This window comes from Lissotriton helveticus, chromosome 4_1 (genome assembly GCF_964261635.1).
Source record: "Lissotriton helveticus chromosome 4_1, aLisHel1.1, whole genome shotgun sequence".
NCBI classification, from domain to species: domain Eukaryota; kingdom Metazoa; phylum Chordata; class Amphibia; order Caudata; family Salamandridae; genus Lissotriton; species Lissotriton helveticus.
Window position 1 is genome coordinate 105,583,752 of NC_136063.1, and position 26,121 is coordinate 105,609,872.

The 26,121-nt window shown below is 44.6% G+C and overlaps 1 protein-coding gene across 4 annotated transcripts in view; it reads right to left on the minus strand.

The window, feature by feature from the left end:
- The window catches only part of WDR97 (WD repeat domain 97), a 357,055-nt gene that overhangs the window by 12,988 nt on the left and 317,946 nt on the right, over nt 1–26,121 (minus strand). For all 4 annotated transcript variants that reach the window (XM_078686528.1, XM_078686527.1, XM_078686526.1 and 1 more), the window contains 2 exons: nt 16,999–17,189; nt 5,167–5,228 (listed from right to left, as the gene is read on the minus strand). In XM_078686528.1, the coding sequence (XP_078542654.1) occupies nt 5,167–5,228; nt 16,999–17,189 (253 nt within the window). The remainder of the gene's footprint in view (nt 1–5,166; nt 5,229–16,998; nt 17,190–26,121) is intronic.

Genomic DNA, 26,121 nt, shown 5'->3' on the forward strand with positions numbered 1-26,121 from the left:
TTCCTTAACATGCAGAAGCGTTTCACCTTAGTACATCGGGTGAAATCACTGTATTGAAAGGCATTTATTAAAAGTGATCATTTTCAAACATGAACTTAGAAACATTCATGTCCCCATCCTGACAAGAATGCCATTAGTGAACCAGGAGGCAAGTCATTTCTCAGGCGACTCCTCGGTGTGGCCTTGGTTATGAATATAATTGAAACAACACTATAGTTTATTAAATTAAACACAGAAGAAGGTTTTGTACAGTGCCCATCCTGCACTCATGTATTTCAAGGTGTGGTGCTCTCATTTGTTGTTATGAAGAAAAAGGAGGCAAAGTGAAATAAAACAATTGCCTAGTATCACACAATTTGGTCAAGTTGGGAAGCCGGGATTAATCCCAGGATTTCTGGTTTCTCATTGTGCAGTTCCGACACTGGATTAGTATCCGTTTCCCTCTCACATTTTACATCAAATGTAGATGATTTGTCTTTATTTCTTGGAGCATGAGGTTAGAGCGTGGGTGGCAGACAGACCCATTGTGAAGGCTTGGTTTGCTGTCCACACCATGTACATGCTTCGATTCCTCTGGCGCCCACCTTACACCACACAACCGTCCCCCTGATTGCATCAATCCATCAATCCAGTCCAGAACATAATTTTTGGCCCCTAGAGAAATGTTTGTGAGAACTACCCAGGGCCTTCAAGGATCAGGAGAATAAGTCAGCAAACAGCTCTGATCTCCCAGTTAGTGTAAAAGTAGACTCTCCACCCCGCTGGAAAACGGTTGTGTAAAAGGAAAAGCAGAGAGTGTTTACGTCAGCAGAATGACCGAGGAATGCAGGGGATTGTACCTAATGTTGGTGATGCTATACCCTGTGTCGGAAGGCGCAGAACATCTATTGCTGTGTTTGAAGTGGCTGCGAAGGTTGGCTCTGCTGTGAGCGTTGTGCCCAAGAGTAACCTTGAAACTAACTATATTTTTGGTAGAGTTACTTTTCTGGGGTGGCTTTGCCCAGCAAGGAAGCAGTGATGCTACTGTTTTGAAGAAATCCAGGGGGGAGTTGGCTGTCTCTCCCAATAGCCGCTCACCATCAAAGGGCATGTCCATGAGGATTACCTGGACTCTCCCGAGAAGCCAGTGGAATGCATCCGAACAAATCAGCGCCGTGTGATGTCTGTGGACCGAGCCAAGGTGTCCACGGAAACCAGCACGCACATCGGGATCTCTTTGGAGATGTCCAAATCATCGTTGAGCAAGTTGGAAAATTACTTTCTATGAGTTCTAGAAGGCTGGTGACCATTAAGTATGCCAGCTCCCACAGACAAAGTAGGCCGGAAGACTGGGTGCGTTTCCTGTACCAAGGGCAAGGATGCCAGCCCTGCAGAATTTTCAGCCCATAGAGTAAAGCTTATTCAACTCTGTCTGAAGTCACATTAGGAAAGGCACATGGGTTCAATTTCAAGGAAAATCACTTGGACCACTAGACTATCTGGTGAAAGGATTATTGACAAACATTTTAGGACAACTAGGCCAAGTCTATGTCATCTGGCTATTTGTCGGTTTATCTGCTGGATCCAAAAGGGTTTCTCCAAAGCAGCTAGAGCATGTTCGAAGAGAGCCTCATAAAAGAGATGCAAGGACTTGGCACCTGTCTAGCATGGTGCCAAGAATGTAGTCAAATTGTTGGATTTTAACCTTAAGGGAGGCCAGAGCTATCTGTAACTCCTCCTAAAGAAAGGTCAGAGGTCTAATGGACATCCCTATATGACAAAGTATCCAGGCCACCTGCTTTTTATATATCAAAATATATGCTCCCATTGTTTTTTTTTTTTTTAGAACCTTTATTGTCACTTCAAGTAAATACAAATATGGGCCTACAACCACCTCGGCCGGCCGCTAGTTAAGTCGTAAGTACAGCAAATCAATGTAGCAAAGTACAGCAGCTCGAAAACGAGGGTCTAAACAGTGTCCAGGAGAGAACTCGTATTCAAGCGTACTGTGCGAGATTCAGGATGTGAGAAGGTTCATTTTACAATAAAGAAAAACTCAGAATCAATGCCATACGGTCATACATGGTCCTACAATAGCAAGCATGAAACAGAAAATCCGCAAACAATACTAATACGTTTGAAATATTGGGGGTAAGGCACCCGAGTCAGGATAGATGTAGAAACAGAAACGTACGTAGCAAAGCTGCACCCCACCCTTCAAAACGAAACATACTGTAGGAGACACGTAAAACGACGACACCAAAAAGGAAGAAAGACAAAGGGCCACAGAAACAAAGAAAAGACAAAATAACAGACCCCATCCCCCTACCCCCCACCCAGCACCCCTGCAGAAGGCCATGGCCTACCCCCCCCCCCCCCCAGCAGCGTGTCTGTCGCCCTAAATAAGAGACCCGAAATATAGAAAAAGGGAAAAAGAAGAAAAAGAGGAAAAACGTGAGGAAGGGCCCTCGATCTGGCCACCCGCCCCCCCCCACCACCGCGCACAATAAACGTCCCAACAGCAAGATCAGAATAGACACGAAAAACATTAATCACCGATAGCACAGTCAAGAACATACCCGCCGAGTGTCCCCCAAAGCACAAGCAGCCAACAATAAGTTCCACTATGAACTAGACGGTCTCACCCCTGGCCCTTCCTATCAGTAGTACCAACATACGTCCACTTATCAAGCAGCGTACAGAGCAGAGTGGAGGGTCCAAACGATCCGGGCGGATCGGGAAGCGCTGTTATTCCATGGGACTTCACCTGAACCCAGCCGAGTATGTATGGCGGAAATCCGTCAATGTCAGTATCGACTCCGGAAGCACCCTCCAGTCCGGACACAGTCTCACCAGCCAGGGAAAGAGAGTCACACCATCCGGCAAGCGCTGAAACGCCACCAGGGCAGCCCAAACCATAGATCGACGTTGTTTCCCCTGCCGACGAACAGAGAAGTGTCCCGACGAGGCACTCACATGTACAACAGATCTGTCCAAAGGAATCTCATGAACCAGGTCTTGCAGCGTCTCCACGAACTTAGACGTAGCTGGAGTACTCATCACTGACGCAGAGGCGGGCCCAGCGGCGCTTCCATGAGAGCGAAATATGCCCGCGTGGAACAACAATGGCGGCCATCCGTCTTCCCAAATCCCGGGCGTCCCGGATCAGGGTCGTATGCAGGGTTGTTAACGCAGCCAATATATCTCTGAACGTGGGTTCTGTCTCGTAGCGCCAGACCCCAGGACTCTCCCGCACAGCAGCTTCTCTGCCTGGATGTGGTCTGCGTAGGAGGGCGCCGTCCGCCATCTTAGCTGATCCGGCCTCGTCCTTCTCCACTTCACCTCGGGACAGGGCCCCACACCAGGGCGCAACAGGAGTCACCACGAGGATCCCGAAAGTCAAGGCAGGCTCCCCAGCGAAGGGTCACCAAAGGGCTAAACAAAATCTCCGCCGCTCCCTGGGAGCCGCCCGCCGATTATGGGAGAAGTCATTGGTCATGCCCGGATACAACACTGGAAAGGCGGCCAAGTATCGTGCACTCCCCTCGACCCTGCTCCACCGCACATCCCGCAAGGCACTCCACAAGATGGACTGGGTCGGCACTGTTGCCATCGGCCCATCAGAGCTCCGGCGCCCTCCGGCCGGCTCCTCGCCCCCACCAGAGGCCGCTGTTGTCGCAGTCCCGGTCGGCCACTTTCCTCACTCGACACCCCGGTCTCGGCTCCGTGAAGGCCGCAAAACAGTCGGGGACATTTCCACAGGCCTGCCGCACGGAAAAGCCTCAGGAGCAAACGGTCAGTGGAAGGTGTCCTTCGCCTACTTAAATATGCCGTTATGGCTCAGGATAGTTGCCAGGATGTATGCGCGGGGTGAGAAGGCTCACGGAGCCGAGCGTCTACGCAGCCATCTCGGTCGCCAGCTTGGCTCCTCCCCCCTATGCTCCCATTGTTATTAGAGAATATCAGCCTCTGAATCATTGTCTCTTGTCTTTTAGACTCAAACATATCTTCCAGCCAAGTAAATTTCCAGGCCCTGGGCACGTGCTCTGCCATCATCTTCAACATTTTCTTTCACCATTGGGATTATTGTAGCAGACTGCTAATATGGCTCTGGAGCCGGCTCCATGAGTGATGTCTGTGTCGAGTTGAAGATGTTGCTGACCAAACAGGTGACTGAACCTTGACACGGTGGCTCGAGCGCAAGGGGGTGCGGAGTCTATAGACACTGCAGTCGGAGCCACCCGATTGTCCCAGAAGGTACCAGAGTTATCCTGAACAAATCTAACACAGCTACCTGTGCAGGGCCAGCCGATCAAGGAGAACTTCAGCTTCATCTTCTTTAGTGCCGGGATTTTCTCTGAGGAAGAGTCTAGTTTCCAAACTTCCTGACAGCAGGACTATTTTCACGTGCCCTATAGTGCTTTTTATTCTTTTTGTAAGAGCATCTTTTGGGAGATCATTCCTAGTCAAGATAGTTACCTGAAGGAGAGCCTTTGGGCGCCTCACTGTTGGCCTTGGCCAGCCAAAATGGTTTTCTCAATCGCTACAGAGGAGTCAGCTGATGTAGTTGCAGTCAAAATGCTGACAAACTCTGCCACTGGGACATGGAAAGCACTATGCACCACATCTATGAGAGACAAACCGATGCCAGTGCACTGGTTGGCATCTACTGTAATCTGATGTGGTCCTTTCTGGCGGACAGAGTTGCGGCTGAAGTCACATGACACCAGATGGAGACTTTGGAAGCCTATTGATCGGGAAAATCTTCCAGTCGAGTCTTGCACCTGGAGGGATGTTCATGATTGAGGTTGTGTGGCAGCTGAAACCAGTGCCGGCGCTAGGGAAAGGGGAGGAGAGAGCCATTTCTTTCAACATATGGCGCTCTCCTTCTCCCTCCCTGTCATGCAACGCAGTATTTTTGGCTGCTGTGCTGCGTTCCGTGACACCTTTGAGAATTTGAGCCACAGTGTATAGAGGCAGAAGATAGCGTGGCGAGGAATAGAGCAGAGAGAAGGGTGAGTGTAAACACCAGTGTCGGAAAAGGCCAGAGACCTGGTGGCAGGGCCACAGGGACCATAAGAAGGAAGGGATGGAGAGCAGAGAGATGTGTTTGTTTAATGATCAGTGAAGAGAGAATCCAAAGTGTCCTAAAGGAATGGAGGAGACACATCACTGTGCTATACTCACTTTCACTTTTTCTTGTTCTCAGCATACTATGGGTCTCTCCCAGCCTCAGGATGGCATCGCTCCTGTCAAGAAAAAGGAATGTTGGTCAGACTGTGTAATAAGTGCTGGTCAATAATACATGAGGTAATCACATAAAACCACGACCTTTAGATTCTACTGCACCTTTTTTAGGTCTGGTGTTAGCCAAGAACTTTTGATTTTCAAAAAACAATATATATGTACAATATATCTATTTAAAGGGGCTTTCAGCCAACTTTCTTCATCCATTGGTTTATTGGTGAGTCATTCCCATTTTGCTTCCACCCACTACAGCATGCAGCAAGGGGCAGGGGGTCAGCCAACTTCAGCCACAGGATAACCTAACGTTTAATGACTGCATTTTGCTCTTTCACAAGGAGCACATTCACACACAAGCTAGTTCCCTTTTGTTCCAGTGTGAGTTCTTTAGGTTTCTCATGCACAGCACATGTGATTTGCTTGTGAAATCTATTGTTTTTAATATAAATCATAAAAGGGACTTGCATCCTGTCCCCTTGCTATCCTTGCTTTTCACTGGTTCCTGTACTTGCCACTTACATTTCCTCTATTTCTATTAGCTGTAGCATGTTTTCCTGCATTTACCAATGCTTGTTCCTCATCTGCTTCTCTTATCAGTTTCCCGTAGATGAAATACTGTTAACATCCGCTCTGGTGGAGTTATTTTTTCATAAAGTTTTGCCTCTTTCTGCTTTTTCGACTTTAAATTAAATGAGCTGATTTATATAGCCCAATTTATCTCCCAGAAAGATTTACCCAGAATCATAGGATTTTGCACCTCCGAGACTAGAACCAGGATCCTCGGCTCTCGAGACAGCAGCTCTGGCTGTTGCACCACATCCTCCCCACTCCCATGATGCTTCTTTTGAATTTGATATCAGGCATCGGTTTTACAAACCGCAACATCCAACTACAAGCAATCGCAACAAAACAGTAAGTACTATGGAGGTTTCGGTTTGATTTCATAATCTCTTTTGTTTCCTGCCACACAGAATGCAAAATCCAGCTTCCAATAGCAAAGTTTGGCAGTAATTTGCTTGTAGTTGCTGTCGAGGTGTAAATGCGTGAATGGTTACTTTATGTTACAGTACTGTACTGTATTGTGGTAAAGCTGCATCACATACTAATTACATTATTGGAATCAGATATGTAATTGATGTGTTGGTTTTTGTGTCAGCAGTGCTTTACTTGGGTGACGTCATGTCAATAATATGATTCTATTGCAATTTGTCCGCTTCTCTACCTTTAATTCCACTAGCTGGCGCTGCAAGCTTTCATCTGTCACAGATATTATACTGGCTCGCAGGATCTGCTTTGTTATTTTATTAAGCTGGTAGCTTCTTAGGAGAAACTCACCCATCACATGCATTGTGCCGCTCATTATCGAATCAGATCATAATGGCAAAATAATGTTGTTAAAGTATAAAAAAAACATAAATCTACATTGTACTGTGGTTTTAAAGAGTCTTCACGTTGAAATGTGCAATACATGCATGCGCCTGGTGTTTTAGTACAGCGATCCATATTAAAGACTGCGGAGCTCTGTACAGGTTCGAAGGCAGTGAACCCAGTGACATAGTAAATCTAAGTGGGTGGCTTCTGAGAGGGAAGGTGGGCTATTCACTGTGCCATGTATAACTTGACGCCAGTTTGCTTGTACTTAATTCGTTACACACTGACGGGAACCGCAGATTGTGCGCCAGCATAGGACATTGTTCAGGAGTTTAAATCATACCGGATAAAGCTGCTGTGGCCGTTAGCTGTTGCGTGCACAGATTAAGTACAAGCAAGTTGGTCGTAGATATTTCTTAAACCGGACGGTGCACACGTCCAAGTACCTTGATCCCTCTGGGTGCTATTTCCTCACAAAGAAATTATATAAGGATATTGTTTGGTTACACAATCAACCCCACGTCCTGAAGATGATCTGACAGTCTTATCGCCAACACAGACCGAAACATCGACTGCAACGTCTATTTCTTCACACATTTGTTGATCCTAAGGACCCGTTTTCTGTTTTGTCAGATCGTTTTCCTTAGTTATTTAATGGAATAGATATATACATAGTTTCTTTGGAGGCCAATTTGTGACACCTCTAGAACTATGTTTCATTGATTCTAATTGTACTTCCCTTGTTCTTATTTGTGTGTACATTAAATATATGTTTTTTTGAAGAAAAGTCTTCCCCATGTTACCCAATTCATGGTTTCGAGACACATGTCCACCCGTAAAAAATTATTCCTCTTCCCTGTCAATGTTTGACTAATCATCAGTTCACCACTAATCAGGGTTGAACAGTAAATAATCTTCCTAGATATAACCTTTGAACTAAGTTTAGAAATAAAATCCCTTGCAGGCAACTTTCAACTTATTACCGAAAGTAGGCGTCCCGTTTTAAATGACTTTATTTTCCCACAAAACACGTTTTCAGGCATTGCCCAAAAGTTGTCAGAACTCCTCTAAACACATAATATTGCTGTTACATCAATGAATTCTATTATGACCCTCTTTCATTTCATTTTGCAAAATCTTGCTATTACTTACTTACCCACACTATACCTCTAGTAACAGCAAAATATATTGCCTTTTTGTACATAAACAAGTCATAACACTTTAACAGACTTTCTGTAACTTATACTGTACAACTACCAAGCAGGCTACAACTTACAACAACAAAAAACAGCTTAATAATCACATAGGCGAAACCTGATGCATTTACCATTGCTTCTTTAATTTATTATTGTGGTGTTGCCTTTGTGTTTATAGTCTGATTTGACATCAGGATGCTATACAAGACAAGAGCACAGGCCATATTCCACACTTTATCAGTTCCTGTCTCCTGGCAATGCTGTTGTAAACTCCTTTTGGAGAGTCCTTTGTTTATTGTGTGACTGATAGTATTTCACAGCATAGCAGATTGCATCCATTTGAAACTGTTCTGTATTAAGTTATCGAAAACTTCAATATTATACATGTGAATTCATAAGCAGGCAATTCTTCAGAACATGTTTATTCTGGACTCACTTTCACTAACGGTTCTTTAATAAACTTTGCCCAGGAATAAAATCAGCCTTTATTGTGTTTGATTTGCAGCACTCGAACACTTTTTTTTATTGCTTCCTTTCTTTTCTTCTTTCTTTCTTCTCTCTATTTCTTTCCTTTTATCTTGCTTTCTTTTATTCTTCGTTCATTGTCTTCTCTTTTTTCTTTCATTCCATCCATCTTTTTTAATTTCTTCTTGACATTTTTCTTTCATACCTCCTTTCTTTCTTTTTTCCTTGATTAATTGTTTCATTCTTTCTTTCTTTACTATTTTTCTTTCATTCCTTCTTCCCATTTTTGCTTTCCTCGTTTATTTCTCTCATTCCTTCTTTCTTGCTTTCCTTTTTTTCTTTCATTCCTTCTTTCCTTTCATTCTTTCAGTCCTTCCTTCTTGCCTTTCATTTTCCTTTCCTTTCTTGATTTCGATTTTCTTTCATGCCTTGTTTCTTGCTTTTTTTGCTTTGACTACTTCTATCCCTTTTCCTTGTTTTCCCTTTTCCTTTCTTTTCTTCTTTCCTTTTTTCTTTCATTCTCTCAGTCCTTGTTTCCTTCTTTCATTCCCTTTTTGCAATTTTTCTTCATTGTTTTCGATTTTCTTTCATTCCTTCATTCTTGCTTTCCTTTTTCTCTCATTCTTTCTTTACTCCTTTCTTTCTCTTTCCTTTGTTTTCTTTCTCTTTCTGTCTTCCATTCCTTCATTGCTTTCTTTCTCCCTTACCTTCTTTCTTGCTTTCATTTCTTCTTTCTTGGTTTCATTCCTTATTTTTTTGTTCCTTCTACCTGGCTTTCTTTCTCTCTTGTTTTCTGTCTATCCTTCTTTCTTTATTTCCTTCTTTCATTCCTTCTTTCTTGATTTCATTTCTTCTATCTTGGTTTCAATTCCTTCTTCTCTTATTTTCCTGTCATCTCTCTTGGTTTCTTTCTTCCTTCTTGCTCTCTTTCTCTTATTTTATTTGTCTTCCCTTCTCTTCTTCTCTCTTCCTTTCTCTCCAGCTTTCATTACATCTATCATTCTTTCTTGCTTTCATTCCTTATATCCACTTTTCTTGCTTTCTGTCCTGCTTTCCTAATTTCTCTATCTGTGTCTCTATCCTTTCTTTCCTCCCTTCTTTTGTTCTTGCTTTCCATCTTTTTTGCTTCACTTCTTTCCTGCCTTCTTTCTTTCCTTCTATCTTGGCTTCTTTCTTTCCTTCTATCTTGGCTTCTTTCTTTCTTTCTTTCCTTTTCTTCTTTCTTTCTTTCTACTTTCTGTCCTTCCGTCTTGCATTCTCAAAGGCAAGAGGCTGACATCCAATGGCATAACAATTGGCTTTTTAGGTCTGTATATGCCAAAGCTTTTAATTTTACTGAAGTTATGTGTATGACATAGTTACTTATAGGGGGTTTCATACATTTGTCTATGGTTGTATCATTTACTCTTTTCTCCAACCCCCTCGAGCATGCATCAAGGGGAAACACATCACTCCACTACAGCCATTGGCTAACTTCACTTAGAGTGATGCCATCTTTAGTCAATGTTTTTCTTTTTAGATTGACAGACACCCGGCAGCTTTCCAAACTAAGAATTGCCAAAAGCCTTGTCAATGTTTTTTTTTTATTGGTGTGCACTGACATAAAGCATCACAAACTGAAAGGATATTACTTTCTGAAACTTAGTGTCACCTAAGCTGGTGTTATGATTGGCATATTACTTCATTAGAGTCAAAGACTTCCTTGTTGCAGTCATTACCCATGGACCTTCCTTCACCCAGGAGACAGAAAATCCACTTGCCCCTATTTACCTGCCATAAATAAGTCATACTTACTGCCAGTTATGTCAACTGGCATATATGGCAGTGAGAAAGAACCCCCACTTCTATCTGTCTTGGACAGGTTTCTGTAGGATACCCCAGTTGTGGTTCAGGGCCTTTTTTTCCATTTTCACAGTTCACCACCAGGTGTTCTTCAGTCTGCCTCTCTTCTGTTTGCCTTCTGGGGTCCAGTGAAGGGCTGTTCTTGTGACAGAGTGTTGTTCTTTTCTGATCATGCGTCCTATCCAACTCAATCTTTTTAACATATTGATGCTGACCATGCTCTCTTACTTGCATCAGGTGAGCAGTTCCAGGTTGAAGATGGTTCGCAGCCAGAAAATGCACAAGATTCTTCTAAGGTTTCTGGTGTGGCAGGCTGACAGTTTGGTGATGTCACTCTTCATCATTCTCCAGCAATCTGATCCATACAAGTGTGTGGACAGAATGCAGCTTTTGTAAAGCCTCAGCTTGGTGTTGTTGCTGTACTGAGATGACTTGCACACATTGTTGAGCATCCTGAAGACATTCTTGACCTTGGTCAGTCTGCTCTTGATGGCATTGTCCACCCCTCCATCATATCTGATAGCACTTCCTAGGTGGATAAATGGGCCCCGTGCTCACTGTGCCTCTGGATTCAAGCTTGCCTGGCTGATAAGGGGATATACCCTAAACTGGTCCCAAGATGCTTGTTTCTTGTCCAGGGAGGACCTGACCTGGCAGTTCGGGATGGACTGTTCCCATTAGCAGCAGGGTTAAGACTAATTTGCATATTGCTGGGCCCAAACTGGGGTGGCGTGGTGAGCAAAAAAACAAAGGATACAACCCAGATCTGTGACTGGGGTGAATGTTTGCATTGTTTATCATTCCGTCCATCATCTGTTCTTTTTGCTTTACGTAGGTGAACTCTTCTGTCATGGCTAGGTCCTCCCCATCCACCTTGATTGGTGAGGGATTTTCAGTGGCGAGACTTCTGATTTCTTTGTGTTTTTCTACAGGTCCACCTGGTGTGTGTGAAAGTTCAAGTCTAGGTTATAGCAATGGCCCTGCAGTGTAGAAAATAAGGTTCATGCGATGCCTCTGGCTTGTTTTCTGTTGTGCGTCAATGACTAATTTGAAGAGCAACGCTGACATCACGCATCCCTCTCTCCCACCAGTCGTGACTCCGAAGCTATACTCACTATTTCCCACCTTCCAGGTAGTATTTTCATAAAGGCACTTGATAAGGAGAATTATCTGCTGCAGTATAGCATAGCCCCCCCCCCCATACAAGGCCTCAGTAGATACTGTCATAGGCTTTCTCAAAATCAGTGAAGTTGATGTATAGTTTTCTCTGCCACTCCATGCACTGCTCTATGATGTTGCACACAGTAAGGATCTGATCAACACACCCTCTGCCCTTGTGGAACCCAGCGTGTTATTTTCTTAACTATGTGTCCACGGCTTATGAAATGCACTGCATAATGATTTTAGTCTGGATTTTACTCAGGATAGACAGAAAGGTGATTCCAAGCCAGTTGGTTAAAGTTCCCTTCTTTGGAATCTTGATGATGATGCTTTTGTTCCATTCATCTGGTACTTTTTTCCCCCTCTCAAATCGAGGTAAGTAGTGGTTGGAGGATCTTGGCTGATGGTTCAGTTTCTGCCATGAACAATTCTGCATCCAGGTTGTCTTTTCCAGGAGCTTTTCCGTTCTTGAGAGATCAGATGGCCATGATGATATCTTCCTTCTGTGGTGGGGCGGTGTTACATCCAAGTCTGTCTCAGCTTCTTGGATGGCCGCTTTGCGTATTGGTACTGGTCAGTTCAAGACTTCTTTGAAGTGCTCAGCATTGCATGCTTCTGGCTCTTTCTCCGTTGTGAGTAGTCTGTCTTGCTAGTCTATCATCACTGCCAATGTCCGTAGCGAGTAGTCCGCCTTGCTCGTCTATGATAGGGGTGCTGTGTATTGCATGAGATTCTCACTGACCATCTTCGTGATCTTGAAGGCCTTCCCCAGTTCTCCTCTAGTGGCTGCCTTCTCTTCTTGGCTGGCAAGGTTATCCATGTACACCCACTTGTAATGTGTCTTCTCTTGTCTATTTTCTGACTGCCCTGTTTGCCTCTATGTACTGTTGCTTGAACCTTGTCACAGCCACTCAGCTTTGGCCACCATGAGTTTCTTTTTTTGCTGCCCTCCTGCCTTCAGTAGTTTGCCATATGTCTGGTTTGGTTTTATTCCTTCTTTCCTCTTCTGTGTGTTGGTCCCCTGATGGTTTCACTGCTCTTCACATATAATAATGAGACATGTTCCCATTTCTTGTTGGCTGCATCTGCAACTGGCTCAGACTTATGTGTCTGCCAGGAATTTTAACCTGTTTCTAATTTCTAAGCTGAATGTCTTCTTGGACTTGGGGTGGGGGGGGCTGTAATTTTGCCACATCGAAGAGCTGCTGTCCTAATGTTTTGTGTTCTGTTTTTCTGAGCTTTAGCTTCACTAGAGTGGTCACTAGATGGTGATCACTGCCAATGGTGATCACTGCCAAAACTCTCCTCACTCTGCATCTTGCATTAAGCGTTTCCAGGTGACGCTTATCATCAGGTGGTCAATCTGATTTCTGTCTCTGCCAGTGGGTAAGCATCAAGTTAGTTGCTGAATATCACGGTGGGGAAAGAGAGTCCCTTCTCTGACCAGATCATTTGTGGTGCAAAATTTCCCCAGAGTTGTTCATCATTCCACAACCTTCCTTTCCCTGGGCTCTGTCATGGTTCCTGTTGCTTCTTCCAACTTTATCATTCAAGTTTCCCATCACAATCTTCAGCACGACTTCGAGCTCAGCTTGCGTCTGTTGGTAGAATGTCCTTGTCTGTTTCCTCTGCGCCATTTGTTCGAGTATAGTACTGGATAATGGTGGTGTTGATGTGTCTGCCTTTTAACAAGGCTGACATGAGTCTGCTGTTCATGGGATACCACACTATTCGCCATTTCTCTATCCCTTTGCTCAGGATGCTCGCTACTCCTTTGTGATGTTGGTCATCGTCCCTTCCCAAGTACTGCACAGTTTCTCCATTGGTGGTTTTCACTCTACCAGATTCTTTCTACCTACTTTTGCTGACCCTCAGGATGTGTAGGTTGTAATGCCTCATCTCAGATGTCACTTGAGCTAGCTTTCCTGTGTCGCCCATTGTCCTTACTTTCCATGATCTAATTCTGCTCTTGCACTTGGCACCCAGAATTTCTATCATCCTGTCAGTACTTTCCTTGCGGCTTAGACTGCTGTCAATCATGTGTGTCTCAGGCAGAGACTCTGAAAGTCCCTTATGTGCAGAAGATTTAGTGGCTCTTGCTGCTGTTTCCGTAAGAAATGTTTTTTAATGGGGCATGGCCTTGTGCCCAACCCCCAACCTGGAGGACCAGTGGATCGCGCTTCATCTGGTCTATACCCTTTGCCCTGTCCAGCTTTGGTGACCCTGCTAGGAGGCTAAGCTCCCACCAGCATAGCTCTCCAGGTTACTGAGACTAACAATCCTCTTAACCACTCAATGACTGGACAATCTTTCTGAAGAGAGTAGGTCTACCACATTTGAAAACACTCACTCCAGAACCCTTGGTCTTGGTACACATCCACCAAATCACAGATCGCCTACTATGGACGAGCAACTTCAAATGTGTGCAGTAAACTAATTTCTATGCTGTCTCCCACAGCAAAGTATTGTATTGTATTGTATGGCACATTTATAGAGCGCAACTGTCACCCCACGGGTATCCTGGCGCTGTGATCCTCAATGGCCTGAGCACGATATTATAGTGGCAGCTGTAATTACAATGTCCTTGGTAAAAGAGGATTTTTTAATCCCTTTTTAAAAGAGGATAAGTCACCCATGCTTCTAAGAGACAATGGCAGCGCGTTCCACAGCCTTGATGCCGTATAGCTGAAAGAACGACCACCCATTCGCATCCTCAGGATCTTAGGAGCTACCACCAAGTAGGCTGGGGCAGAACAAAGGGATCTAGTAGGGGTGTACCAGGAGAACAGCTCCTGCAGGGAGATCGGCCCCTGACCGTGGAGGGCCCGAAAGACCAAGCAAAGGGCTTTAAAGTAGACACGTTGGGAGACTGGCAGCCAATGAAGATCCGTAAGTGCTGCAGAGGAAGAATCAAAGCGCCGACGAGAGAGTGCCAGCTTGGCGGCAGAATTCTGCACCCGCTACAGTTTGCCCAACAAGGTTATGGGTGCCCCCAGAAGTAGTGCGTTGCAGTAGTCAAGTCTGCTTAAGATGATACTACGCACTACTTCTGGTCTGGCATGGGCCGGGAGCAGGGGAAGAATCTTCCGCAAGGTGCGGAGCAACAACATACAGGTGGACACCGTTTTATTCACAAAGCCATCCAGTTGGAGATTGGGTTCGAGCATCACGCCTAGATTCCGAACAGAGTCTGCCGCCGCAAAGGCTACATTCACACCTGTAAATCTGGATTCTGTCCTTCATGCTGCACTTATATATTACATAGAGAGGCCAATGGATGAAACAGATGTGTGCACCCATTTTCTGCGCCCCTATGGCACTGTAGTATTACAGAAGGGGGTGCAGATGCTTGTATAGCCCATTCTGAAATACAGATACCGCCATCGCAAATATATAACTGGTGCTATATTTAAGGGGCGATTCCTCATTTGCAAATTTGCATGGAGGTGTGGCTCCATGCAAATGAAGGAAACAGGAGGCACTGTGCACCAAAGAGAGGTAGCGTACTGCCATTTCGCTGTCTCACGGGCACCTCTCTCTGAAAGGGGGTGCCAAGACATCATTCACTACACTCTCCTGCAGGGCATCTTTGTCCTCCCCTTTAAAGTGCAGGCTGGTTGTCGCCTTCACTGTGAAAGACAGAGCGGCTGCTTCAATCTTGTGCTCCACCTTTAATTAATGTACTGCCCTCAGGGGAGGACAAGTTTGCAGCTGCATTATATGTAATAGAGTGCACTGTCCCTGTCTGTGTCCGACGCACTTCCTTAAAGGTGTGCCACTGCATAAACAGGGACAGTGCACCGTAAGTGTAATACAGCCACAAGTGGTGAATTACACAATGTACTTGTTAAGTGCTTGGGGGCCTGTCCCTTGGATCTTCTTGTTCTCTTGGTGGCTCTTGATAGTTGACCACAAGACAATGATCAACATGTTGTCCTACTAAAGAGGGTTAGAGAGAGCAAGCCTTAGATTAGTCTATTTCACACATGGGGGTGGGCGATGCCAGGGTGTGTGGTATGGGTGCATCTATGTCAGATGCTGTCTGTGAAATGTGTGGCCCGCTCTGAAGGTCTATTTTATCCCCTCAATCTTTGAGACATCACCGAACATCCAATGATTAGGACAGGACTAGGAATAATGCCTCATTCTAATAGTAAACACACCCCAATTTGATCTAAAAATGTAATTGCTGAAATGTATGCACCACCTTAGGGCAGGTCTCAAAAGTGATGGACGAGGAACACTACTGATTAAAGAAAGCACACTTTGCTTTTTACATCCAGGGAGCTGTATCATAGCAGCTCCCTGGGGGTAAAAAGCAATGCCGGCTCCCGCAGGAGGCTGGAGCTAACCAGGACCACGGGGGCCTTCAGGCACCCCCATGGTCCCCAAGGAGATGGCCATGCTCCAGAGGATGGGGTCCCCGGCACCATAAATGGCATGGGAGGGGCGCCGCTCCCTTGAAAAACAAATTAAAAACACAGAAGAAATGGGCTAGCCCCGGGGATGGGGTCCCCGGGGCCAAAATCAGCCTGCGGAGGCCAGCAATTGACAAAACATTGATTTACTGTCCAAACTGTTTGCATTTTGAGTTATGAGCCGTGTCACTTACCTATATCTACACTCCCCCCCTCCACGAGAGCCTTTTACTGTTCGTCCACAGCTACCTCTGATGGTCGAGTGCAGAAGTGGTATTTGGCCCAGTTTGCACCCAATGGTTTTCCTTGCATCTTTTCTTAGGATTGTGAGCTGCCAATACCAAAGACACTTAACCAGTAAACCCGGCTCATGCATACTTTTGTTCTCTTGTGTTGGACGCTGTATGAAGATGCTAGGAACCCCTTTTGAGAAATTTGTAAAAGTGTTTCCAACTGCACAAGCAATTGGTACCCAGGGCAAATGAGACTGCAAGAGGGTCAATCATTCCTGCTACGAAGCTCTAAGGAACAGTGACCCAGCCTGGAAGTGCATGAATCAATCTGAATCACTTCAGTAATTCCACTCGGTCCATCCAGTTGTTTTGTAGCTCAAGCACCCTTTCTGACAGCGATAAACCCTACATATGTTGGCCTTGACCCTGCCCTATCAAGGACAGATCAGCTTTCACCGATGGACCACATGACCTCTGGATGGCATCACAAGCAACAACAGAAAAGTTTTGGCCTTGTTGGGCCTCATCAGTGTGGTGCAGAATGAGTTCCATGTCCAGGCAAACTCACAGCAAGGAAGGTCACTCACCAGTAGACGTTACTACAATCTCTGTGGGACTCGAATATGTCCTCTCTGAATGGCTAGCTGAAGTAAATATAAATAAATCCAGTACTTGTATAGCGCACGAATCACCCCCGAAGGGGTATCTCGGCGCTGTAAACTAACGTGACGTTTAAATTTAGTTCATCATTTACATATACGATTATGGATTCAAAGATCAAGAAACAACACTATCCCAAGATACAAGTTACTAACTCATGGAGGCTAGTATTTAAGAGTTAATTCTTGGTATCAAACAGCGTGTGGTAAGAGAGACATGCATGTTCCTGACAACTCAACTAGAAGAACTGAGATATAAGTATTTAAAGGTCACAGATGATCTCCAACAGTGCAAACACATACAAAAATGGAAAGAGATTACTTGCAAGAGAACAAACACTGTGACACATCATAGCAAGAGATCACAATGTTTGATGTGACCAATATCTCACCAGTATCACACCTGGACCATGAGAGGAAATGATCTCACCTGTCTATCGGGGGCAAGGCAACCACTGTGTCTTTCACATCTTCTGTCGTGAGTTCTTGCTCCGGTCTCAAGGCCTGCAATTCCTTCTGATTTTGCACTTCACAGAAATAGTTGATGGCCTCCATGGGTGACAGATCAAGGCAAGGGTCAGGTTGGCCTGCAGGCCTGACGTCCAGCTTGCTCGTCGTGTCCTGTAACATGGGTGACAGTAAGCACATGTAGCACTCATTCTCCCAATTGCAGGATTCTGTCCATAGATTTCCAACTAGAAGGGAAAGACTAATGTCAAAAATCACCTCACGCAATGGCGGCGGCAGTATGTGCAAACAGAGTGTCATTGTCATCTTCGGGATCCACAAGACCAGAACCGTAGGAAGGTGGTTCTCCTACCTCGCCGCCAAGACATGAAACTCCCTGCTCCTCCACCTCAGGCAATCTGCGTCGCTGACCTAATTCAGGAAGGACCTCAAGATCTGGCTCTTCGAATGATCCTCCACCCAGTCCGACCAGCAGCCCCCCACACCTTACCCCCAGCACCTTCAGACCCTCATGGGAGAGTAGCCACGCTTTATAAGCCCCCTGATTGAGTGATTGATTTCACTCCTTTATGTTATCTTAGATCCATGGCTTTGGTGTCTCCACCTGCACAGAATTCAGTCTAAAAGGAATGTATAAAGTCTATGGATTTCCATGTCCCTGATACTGCTTCATCACACAAACACTTTCCAGAATAGGGAGCTCCTAAAGGAGGGTGATTGACATATGCAGTTGTTTCTGTATGGGCACCATCGTTTGTGCCTTGCTGTGGGTTAGGAAGATGAGAGCTGGTCACAGCCTTCCACAGAGGTCTGTCTTATTCTGGCTGGGGAGACATTGACTTGCTGTTGACAACGGGTGGCACTGAGACCGAAGAGCAGGGTTGAGTTGTGTGTATTACTATGAGTATAAATTAGGCTTATGTTCCCACAGACTGTGGGTGCATGATTGTGTTTGGGAGTGGAGGCGAAGGGTGAAGTCTAGGGTTTTAGGTGGTCTATGCCAAGCGGGATTGGCCAAATCTGAATGCATCACTTTGCAATGACAGGCCGTGTGCGACCTACTGCAGTATTAGTGATATAGAAGTGATCATGTAAACCTAAAAAGTACCAATGTTACCAGTGCAGGTGCCTGTAGAGGGTGATTTTTATCTGGGCAACATAGGGCTAATTTAACCATTTCATGATGAAACTAAAGCATGTTTTTGTGGGGGTTGTATCTATTTTAGCGAGACTACAAAATACATTTTAAACTAGTTTTAGGTGGATTTCAAGCATGCTTTAGTCATTTGACGGGTGCAATTCCTTATGTTGTTACTACGGTCAGAGGTCTTCAGTGTCACTTTCTGTTGTGTCGAGCACACAAAAGGTAATGGGAAGAACACTTGCAATATGACTAACCGCTGGGAGCAGAGTCAAGACTGGTTTGCATATAGATGGGTCCAAACTGAGGTGGCATGGTGGGCAAAGGAACCATGGGTTGGAGTGCTACCCCGAGTGATTGCCAATGGTTAGACTTACTGCAAGCAACCCCCCATCACCTTTTGTGTGTTGCATGTACCGCCCTGACACGGGTATTACCAGATGTGGGTCTCATGCTCACTGTGTCGCTGGAACTAGCTGTACCTGGCTTATGAGCCCAAAACTAGGACGAAACCGGCCTAGAGTTGTATGTGTTCTGGTTCAGGGAGGACCTGGTCTGGCATTTTGGGCTGGACTGTTCCAGTTGGAGCAAGTCTGATTTGCATATGGCTGGGTCCAAACTGAGGTGGCATAATGAGCAAAAGAACCATGGGTTGGAGTGCTACCATGAGCGATTGAGTGTGTGATGATCCCTAGTGCATGGATGAATTCTGGAAAAACAATTGTGTATTTTTTTGTTTTACTTCAGTGTCAGATGGCGGATAACTCCAGGACACCAACTGGTGTTTCCTACTTCAGCCGCCATTTCACCACTGCAAGTACCCACCAGGAGAAGCTTGGAATGGGCATGTTACTCTGAAGAGATTGGCTGCTGCTTTCGTCTAGTGGTACGCCCTCTAGTTCGAGTTTCGTATCATGGTCCTGTAGGAGTCAAAAGTACCTTCTTAGTATCAGCATTTAAGCCCAAAACCACCTTTGGTCATTCTAGATGTCAATGGGCGTACAGAGATAAACTCTGCAGATGGAGAACTGAAAGTAGGAATCCATGCTGTTATGGATAAATTGGCTCCTCTATGCCAGAAAAAAACCCATTCACTTGAGGAAGACAACTTCCCTGAATCATTGAAAACAGGTGAAATCACTCCTTTACTGAAGCAGGTAGATACAAACAAACCTAACAATTCTCAAACTGTCATAAACCTTCCTTGGTTGGGTAGGTGAGTGTGAAATGCTTCTCAGAGCACCACAGCTCCTTCATCTAAATAAAACAATAAACTACTAGCACCGTACCAATCTGGTTTCTGAAAACGGTGAAGGATGAAAACTGCAACATTCAAAATGCTTTACAAGATACACTCCATATTGAGCAAATGTAGCCTCGTCCTTCTAGACATCTTTGTATCATGAAAGCATTTTACACATTCTGGAAGTACTCAAGGATTCCAGGGACAGGGTTCTAGGCTAGGTAACCTCATGGTTAACCAACCACAAACATCTAGTTAGAAAAGAGAACATTCATCTGACTATTTACTAGTAAATAGGGGCGTCTAGTGCCTACAATGTTTACCATAAATTTGAAAGCCATGAGAGTCCTGAAGAAGGGATCCATTCACCAATGCGCAGATCACATTCAAATTTTACTTACAAATCTTCATCACTGATTATCCTGTTCTTGAGAACCTGAATAAATCAATCAATCAGCAGTTGTCTAGCACAGTACTGTCATCCCTAGGGGAATCTGGGCACTGCGGATGCGACGTCTCTGTCGAAGAGCCAGGTCAGAAATGGGCAGAAAGAGGGAAAATAAAGGTCAGAAACGAGTAGGAAGAGGAAAAATAACAGACAGAAATGGGAAAGATAAAGGTCAGCAATGAGCAGAAAGAGGAAAAATAAAAGTAAGAAACGAGCAGAAAGAGGGAAAATAACGAGCAGGAAGAGGAAAAATAAAGGGCAGAAATGAGCAAAAATAGGAAGAATAAAGGTTAGAAACGAGCAGAAAGCCACAAATAACAGCCAAAACTAACAGAGAGAGGCAAACAGATTGCAGCAATGAGCAGAAAAGGCAGAAAAAGGAGCAGAGGAGGCACAAACCTAAAGCAGCGGACTGCAGACAAGCTAGACAGGAGAACTGTTGCAGGGGGAGCTGGTAAGTGGACCTGCTCCCTAAGAAATCTCAAAAACTGGATGCAATCAAATGTTCTTAGTCTTAATCTAGATAAGGCTGGATTTATACTCAGATCCAGCTAATCCAAAAGGTGTGACATGCAGGCATCGGGATTCAAATTCTGAGCAGATTTTGGATTGGACCGTCGAAAGCTACTCACACTGAAATTTTCTGCAGAAAAATCACATCTTGAAATTTGTGGTGAAATCCACTGTGGAACAGGAAGGGTGTGGTGATAACACGCTTAAAACACTCAGAAAACCTCCAGAACAAAATCTACACAAGAAATATTTTGAGAATAAAATTGTCGCCTACTGGGTACTGTTTAAACACATACTTGTGTTGCACCCTAATAACCCTGTTTAGGCCTTATCTTGACTTATAAAGCACATAGCTACCCTAAGGCTTATCAGCACTGTGCGAGTCAGCGCGTGCACCTGTAGAACTACATTTATGCCTGAGTATGTGTTTTGACACACTTTCTGAATCTGATCTCATGCTCAGATCTAGTATCTATGATTTTGTTTAGCAGTATCAAATCTAGCACCTATGAACTTGTTTAGCACAAAGGGGTTCATTACGATGTCGGGCGGAAAACCTCCTCCCGACAGTCAGATTCTCCTTGACAATGTGGGAGCCCTTCCGCCGTCTTGGTCGGTTCACAATCCGCCCCACCGATTTACGATGTTCACGGTCGGAAGGTAATCCGCATGGTCTTTCCGAATTGGTTCTGACTGGCTCTCGGGGTATCTGTTTCAGTCGGAACTGCTATAGACAGCTTGTCCGACCTCGGGTTTATGATGCCGATTTCCAACAGCTTTTCCGCGTCGGCTTGTCCGACACGAAAAGGCTGTCGGGAAAAGTGACTTTGGGGGCCTCTAGCAGGGCCCCCTTCATCCTGCGGCCTCCAGTTGGGATTCTAAAGTTGCCATTTAGTATCAGAGGACATGTTTACCTCCATGCATTAATAATCCTGTTAAGCTCTAATGCTCCCGCCTTTGCTAATGATCATGTTTAGTATAAATGCTGCCTCTAGCATTCATGGACCTGTTTATCATTAATGCTACTTCCGTGCACTAATAATCCTGTCCAGTAGTAATGCTCCCGCCCATGCTCATGACCATGTTTACCATTAATGCTACCTCTGTGCACTAATGATCATGTCTAATACTAATGCTCCCGCCCATCACAGCTTTATTCGACAGATTAAATCATAAAAGCATTTACAAAAATACAGATAAAATTAGTTAAGTAAAACATCTGCCATAGTAAATCGTATAAACAGGATGGAAGGACATGTAAAGGTAACCTTTAAAAAATAAGATGTATGCACTTGTCGTAAAAGTCAATAAAGTCACATTACAAAAGACATAATATAAAACATTTAGGATATTTACAATTCGCAAACTCATTTTGGGATACATTTAATACTTGATACAATCCACCTTCTGCAATAATAAATCGATTGGATCTAGTTAATCAATTTCTCACTGATTTATCCTGGCCTATTCATCAGTAATCAATCTAACGTCTACTACAGAAAATCTATTGGCTAGCGTAGGGAGTTGGACCTTAATGACCATGACCACCCTAGTAATTTTGCAGTAGCTATGGCAATTGTTACTGAAGTATCAGTCCGCAGGATTCTTTCAGCTTCGCTAGCCATTCTTGTACCCAAGAGCTTACATATTGGGAACAGCCAAACACGATGAGGGACAACATATCCAGCACAAACAAAGAGTCAGTGAGCCAAAGATTCATTGCTAGACTTACATACCGGGCATACATAAACAATACATTTGTTCCATGTAGCAGTGAATGCTCTTACTGGCAGTGTGCCTACCCTAAACTGCGGGATTGACTGCTTCTCAGAGGGGTCTCCCGGGTCAGGGTATTCCACAAGCCCATACGCCGCAAAGCCTGCCTCCAGATCTGGAACACCACCCACGTGACCGATGGCAGCGCACCTCGCTACGACGAAGAGTAGTGTGTGCAGGGAAAAACGCCCCATGAGTTGTCGCTCGAGGGCATACGCCGGATCCCCCCTATTACCATACCACCACTCATTAAGTATCAGCAAATGCGATGCCTGGTAGTATGATAAAAGGTCCGAGGACGCAAGGCCCCGCAATGGGTGAACCGAAAGCATGTGCGCAGTGCCATGCGCACTCTACCCCCCTTCCACAAAAATTGCCCCAGCACAGAATTAACCAGTCAGAACCATTCGGGCGGGATCGGATACGGGTGATTCTGCAACTGGTATAGGAGCTGGGGGAGTGCCACCATTTTGAATATTGCGGACCTGCCAAACAGAGTCAGAGGCATACGGGCCCAAGATTTAAGGTCCGACCGAACTCGTTCCTACACTGGAGCCACATTCCGTTCCCAGGACACCACCGGTATATCCAAAAGGAACACCCCCAGGTATTTCAAGCCCCCAACCGCCAATTTAATCGATGCCACCCATGCTCTGGCTCTCATCTGACCGACCAAAGGTCCACAAAGTGGATTTGCGGGGATTCATATACAAGCCCGACGTCTCCTCAAAAATCTGCAGGATACGCAGACATCATCCGCATATAACGCGATCCTGTCTGACGGACCCTGGGCCCATTCAAACCCCTTAATCTGCGCATCAATGCGTACCCACGCCGCCAGCAGCTCCATGGCTAGGGCGAAGAGGTACAGAGACATGGAGCAGCCCTGCCTCGTACCCTGTCTTATGGGGAAGGTGGAGGAGGACGCGCCCGCAACCCGAACCTTAATAAGATTTAATTTTTTTAATTTTACAGAGTTTTATATAGCGCAAACTTGACCCGACTCGGGTATCAGAGCACTTTACACAGCACCAGTTGCATTACATGAGGACACATTCATTTTTTTTAGGCACTGGGGATTAAGTGATTTGCCCAGAATCACAGGATGTTTAGTATCATTAACGAGACTCAAACCCAGTTCCCCTGATTTGAGGTCAACCACCCTAGCTGTTAGGCCAACTCCTCTCCCCAAATAAGTGATAAATCTAATAAGATAAATCTATGACAAGGCTTTGTTACGAGATCCAGATAAGATGGAACCCCCTCACCATGCATTGGGCCCTCAAGATACTTACGAACCATAGGTTTGAGGGACTGAGCAATAAAGCTGGCTTCGTTCGTGGATTTTAAATAACGGGCTTTTAAGGCTTTTTTCAAGATAGACATGCATTTTTCTGGGGTATCAAACAGACTCCCTAGGTTCAAGGCAAGAAGAGTATTTTTGACATATGTTAACCACATTATACTCTGCACCCGTTCCAAAGACAGGCAATCCACAATGATTTGTTGAGTGTGGTTAACTGTATCTCTGCTCCAAATTGAGTGCTAATGGAGAATTGGTGCTACAGTTATTTGCTCAGTAATGTGAGGGATGTTTAACTCGTAATGTAATTTAAAATTGGAGCAACTGATTGGAAGGCTCATTGTTTTTTTCCAAAATAAATTTTCAATTGTTTGTATTAACTTTACATTAGCATAGTCCCGCACCATAGGAAGCTACTGAGATTGATTTAGCCCCAAACACTTTTTTAACATTATCTAAATGTCTTGGGCCCAGCTTTTTAGTAAACGAATTGATGGCATAAATTCTCTTTTCTAACATCATTCCTCGGTTAACCACCATATTGGTTCAAGATAATCTGTGATCAAAGGTCACCCCTAGGTATGAAAACTGCTCATTTTGCATTACTTTGCGGTTGCAAACAAGAAAGGAAGGGATATCCTTCATCGTTCACCCTGCAACTAAGATAAAAGACTTGGCCTCATTCGTTTTTAAGTCCAGCATATAGTTTCATAAGTGTCTAACAGTTTCTGGAGGGCCCTACCCATGCGGGCAATTAAGACTGCATCATCTTCTATAATAAAATTTGGATGCTCTTCTTATTTATTATGGGGACGTTCAAGGTTGATTCTAAAAGTTGGTACTCTACTCCATTTGTATATAAGGAGAACAGGAAAGGGGTGAGAACACACCCTTGCCAGAGCCCCCTGGTTATTTGAAACCATATGGTGCACTCCCCCTGTTACCTATAGCGTACACAGGCTTCGGCCTTTGAGTACAGCTGCTTTAAAAAGGTAATTATAGCTTGCTCTACCCCCATTTCCTTCATGATCCTCCATAGATGGGAATGAGTAACGGAGTCAAAGGCTGAGCTTAAGTCCATCAAGGCCAAGTATTAATACCCTTCTTTGGCATAGGTGTATTTTGCTATCAGCAGACTATGGTTAAGACATTGGTCTTGTGTGCCCCCACCCTTTTTAAAGCGGTATTGGTCCGGGATCAAGATGTTGTTCGTCTCGGCCCAGGCCTCCAGTCAGTTTAATAAAACTCTGCCCATGTGTTTCGCTGTGCTATCAAGACTATAATTGGCCTATAATTTCTGGGGTCAGCTTTATCACCTTTTTTGTGTATACGTATTAAGATTGCTTTATGTCAGGATGCGGGTGGGCCCTCTTTGGCTATTGCATTTAACACATTCGTAATAATAGGCCCCGAAGTTCTGGAGACGCAATAAAAAAGGCTATAGGGGTGCCATCAAGTCCAGGGGCTTTATTACCTGAGCATTGTGATATGGCGTTAATTACATCTTGATAGTTAAAAATAAGATTGCTGTTACTCATTTATTACTCATCTACTCTCTCAAATATTTATTCAATTATTTATTTATCCGTTTATTTACCCATTATTCATTTAACTACTTAACTTAATTATTTAGCTATTTTATACCCTTCATGAACTTCCATCACTCATATGTATATATATATAATTCTTCATATTATATACACAACATATTTTACTATTTCTAAATTATATTTACCCAACCCATTATTTACTTTGTCTAACTTTTTCCCATGATTCTATCTAGCCAGAGTTAGATTTCCTAACACTATTCTCCTTTTCTCTTCTTTACACTTTGTCTTTTATTTCATATCTCCTATTTCCTCGCCTTTCGTTTATTATGTGCAAGTTTTTTCTTCTTCATATTAAGCTGCTTTAAAAAGGTAATTATAGCTTGCTCTACCCCCATTTCCTTCATGATCCTCCATAGATGGGAATGAGTAACGGAGTCAAAGGCTGAGCTTAAGTCCATCAAGGCCAAGTATTAATACCCTTCTTTGGCATAGGTGTATTTTGCTATCAGCAGACTAAGGTTAAGACATTGGTCTTGTGTGCCCCCACCCTTTTTAATTCAGAAAAGGGGGTGGTGATGAACAGAGTGTCTGAATTAAGCAGACCACTCTTACCCAGTCCAAAGATCAGGGCTTGATCCATCACCGTTATTTAGCTCACTACCCCATCCCAGCTCAGAACCTGGCTATATGCAAATTAGTCTGTCCCTGGCCCAGTGCATCATGGGAACAGGGCAGACCAAACTACCAAGCCAATTCTTCACCAGAAAGGAGACAAGCTTCCGGGGACCGGTTTCTGCCATTTCAGGCGTCGTCGGCCCGGCTTGCTTGAATCCTGATGGAGCAGTGAGCAAGGGACTCATGTCTGAGTATACCCTTCCACGCTTATGGTGGACAAAATGATTCAGAAAAGGGGGTGGTGATGAACAGAGTGTCTGAATTAAGCAGACCACTCTTACCCAGTCCAAAGATCAGGGCTTGATCCATCACCGTTATTTAGCTCACTACCCCATCCCAGCTCAGAACCTGGCTATATGCAGATTAGTCTGTCCCTGGCCCAGTGCATCATGGGAACAGGGCAGACCAAACTACCAAGCCAATTCTTCACCAGAAA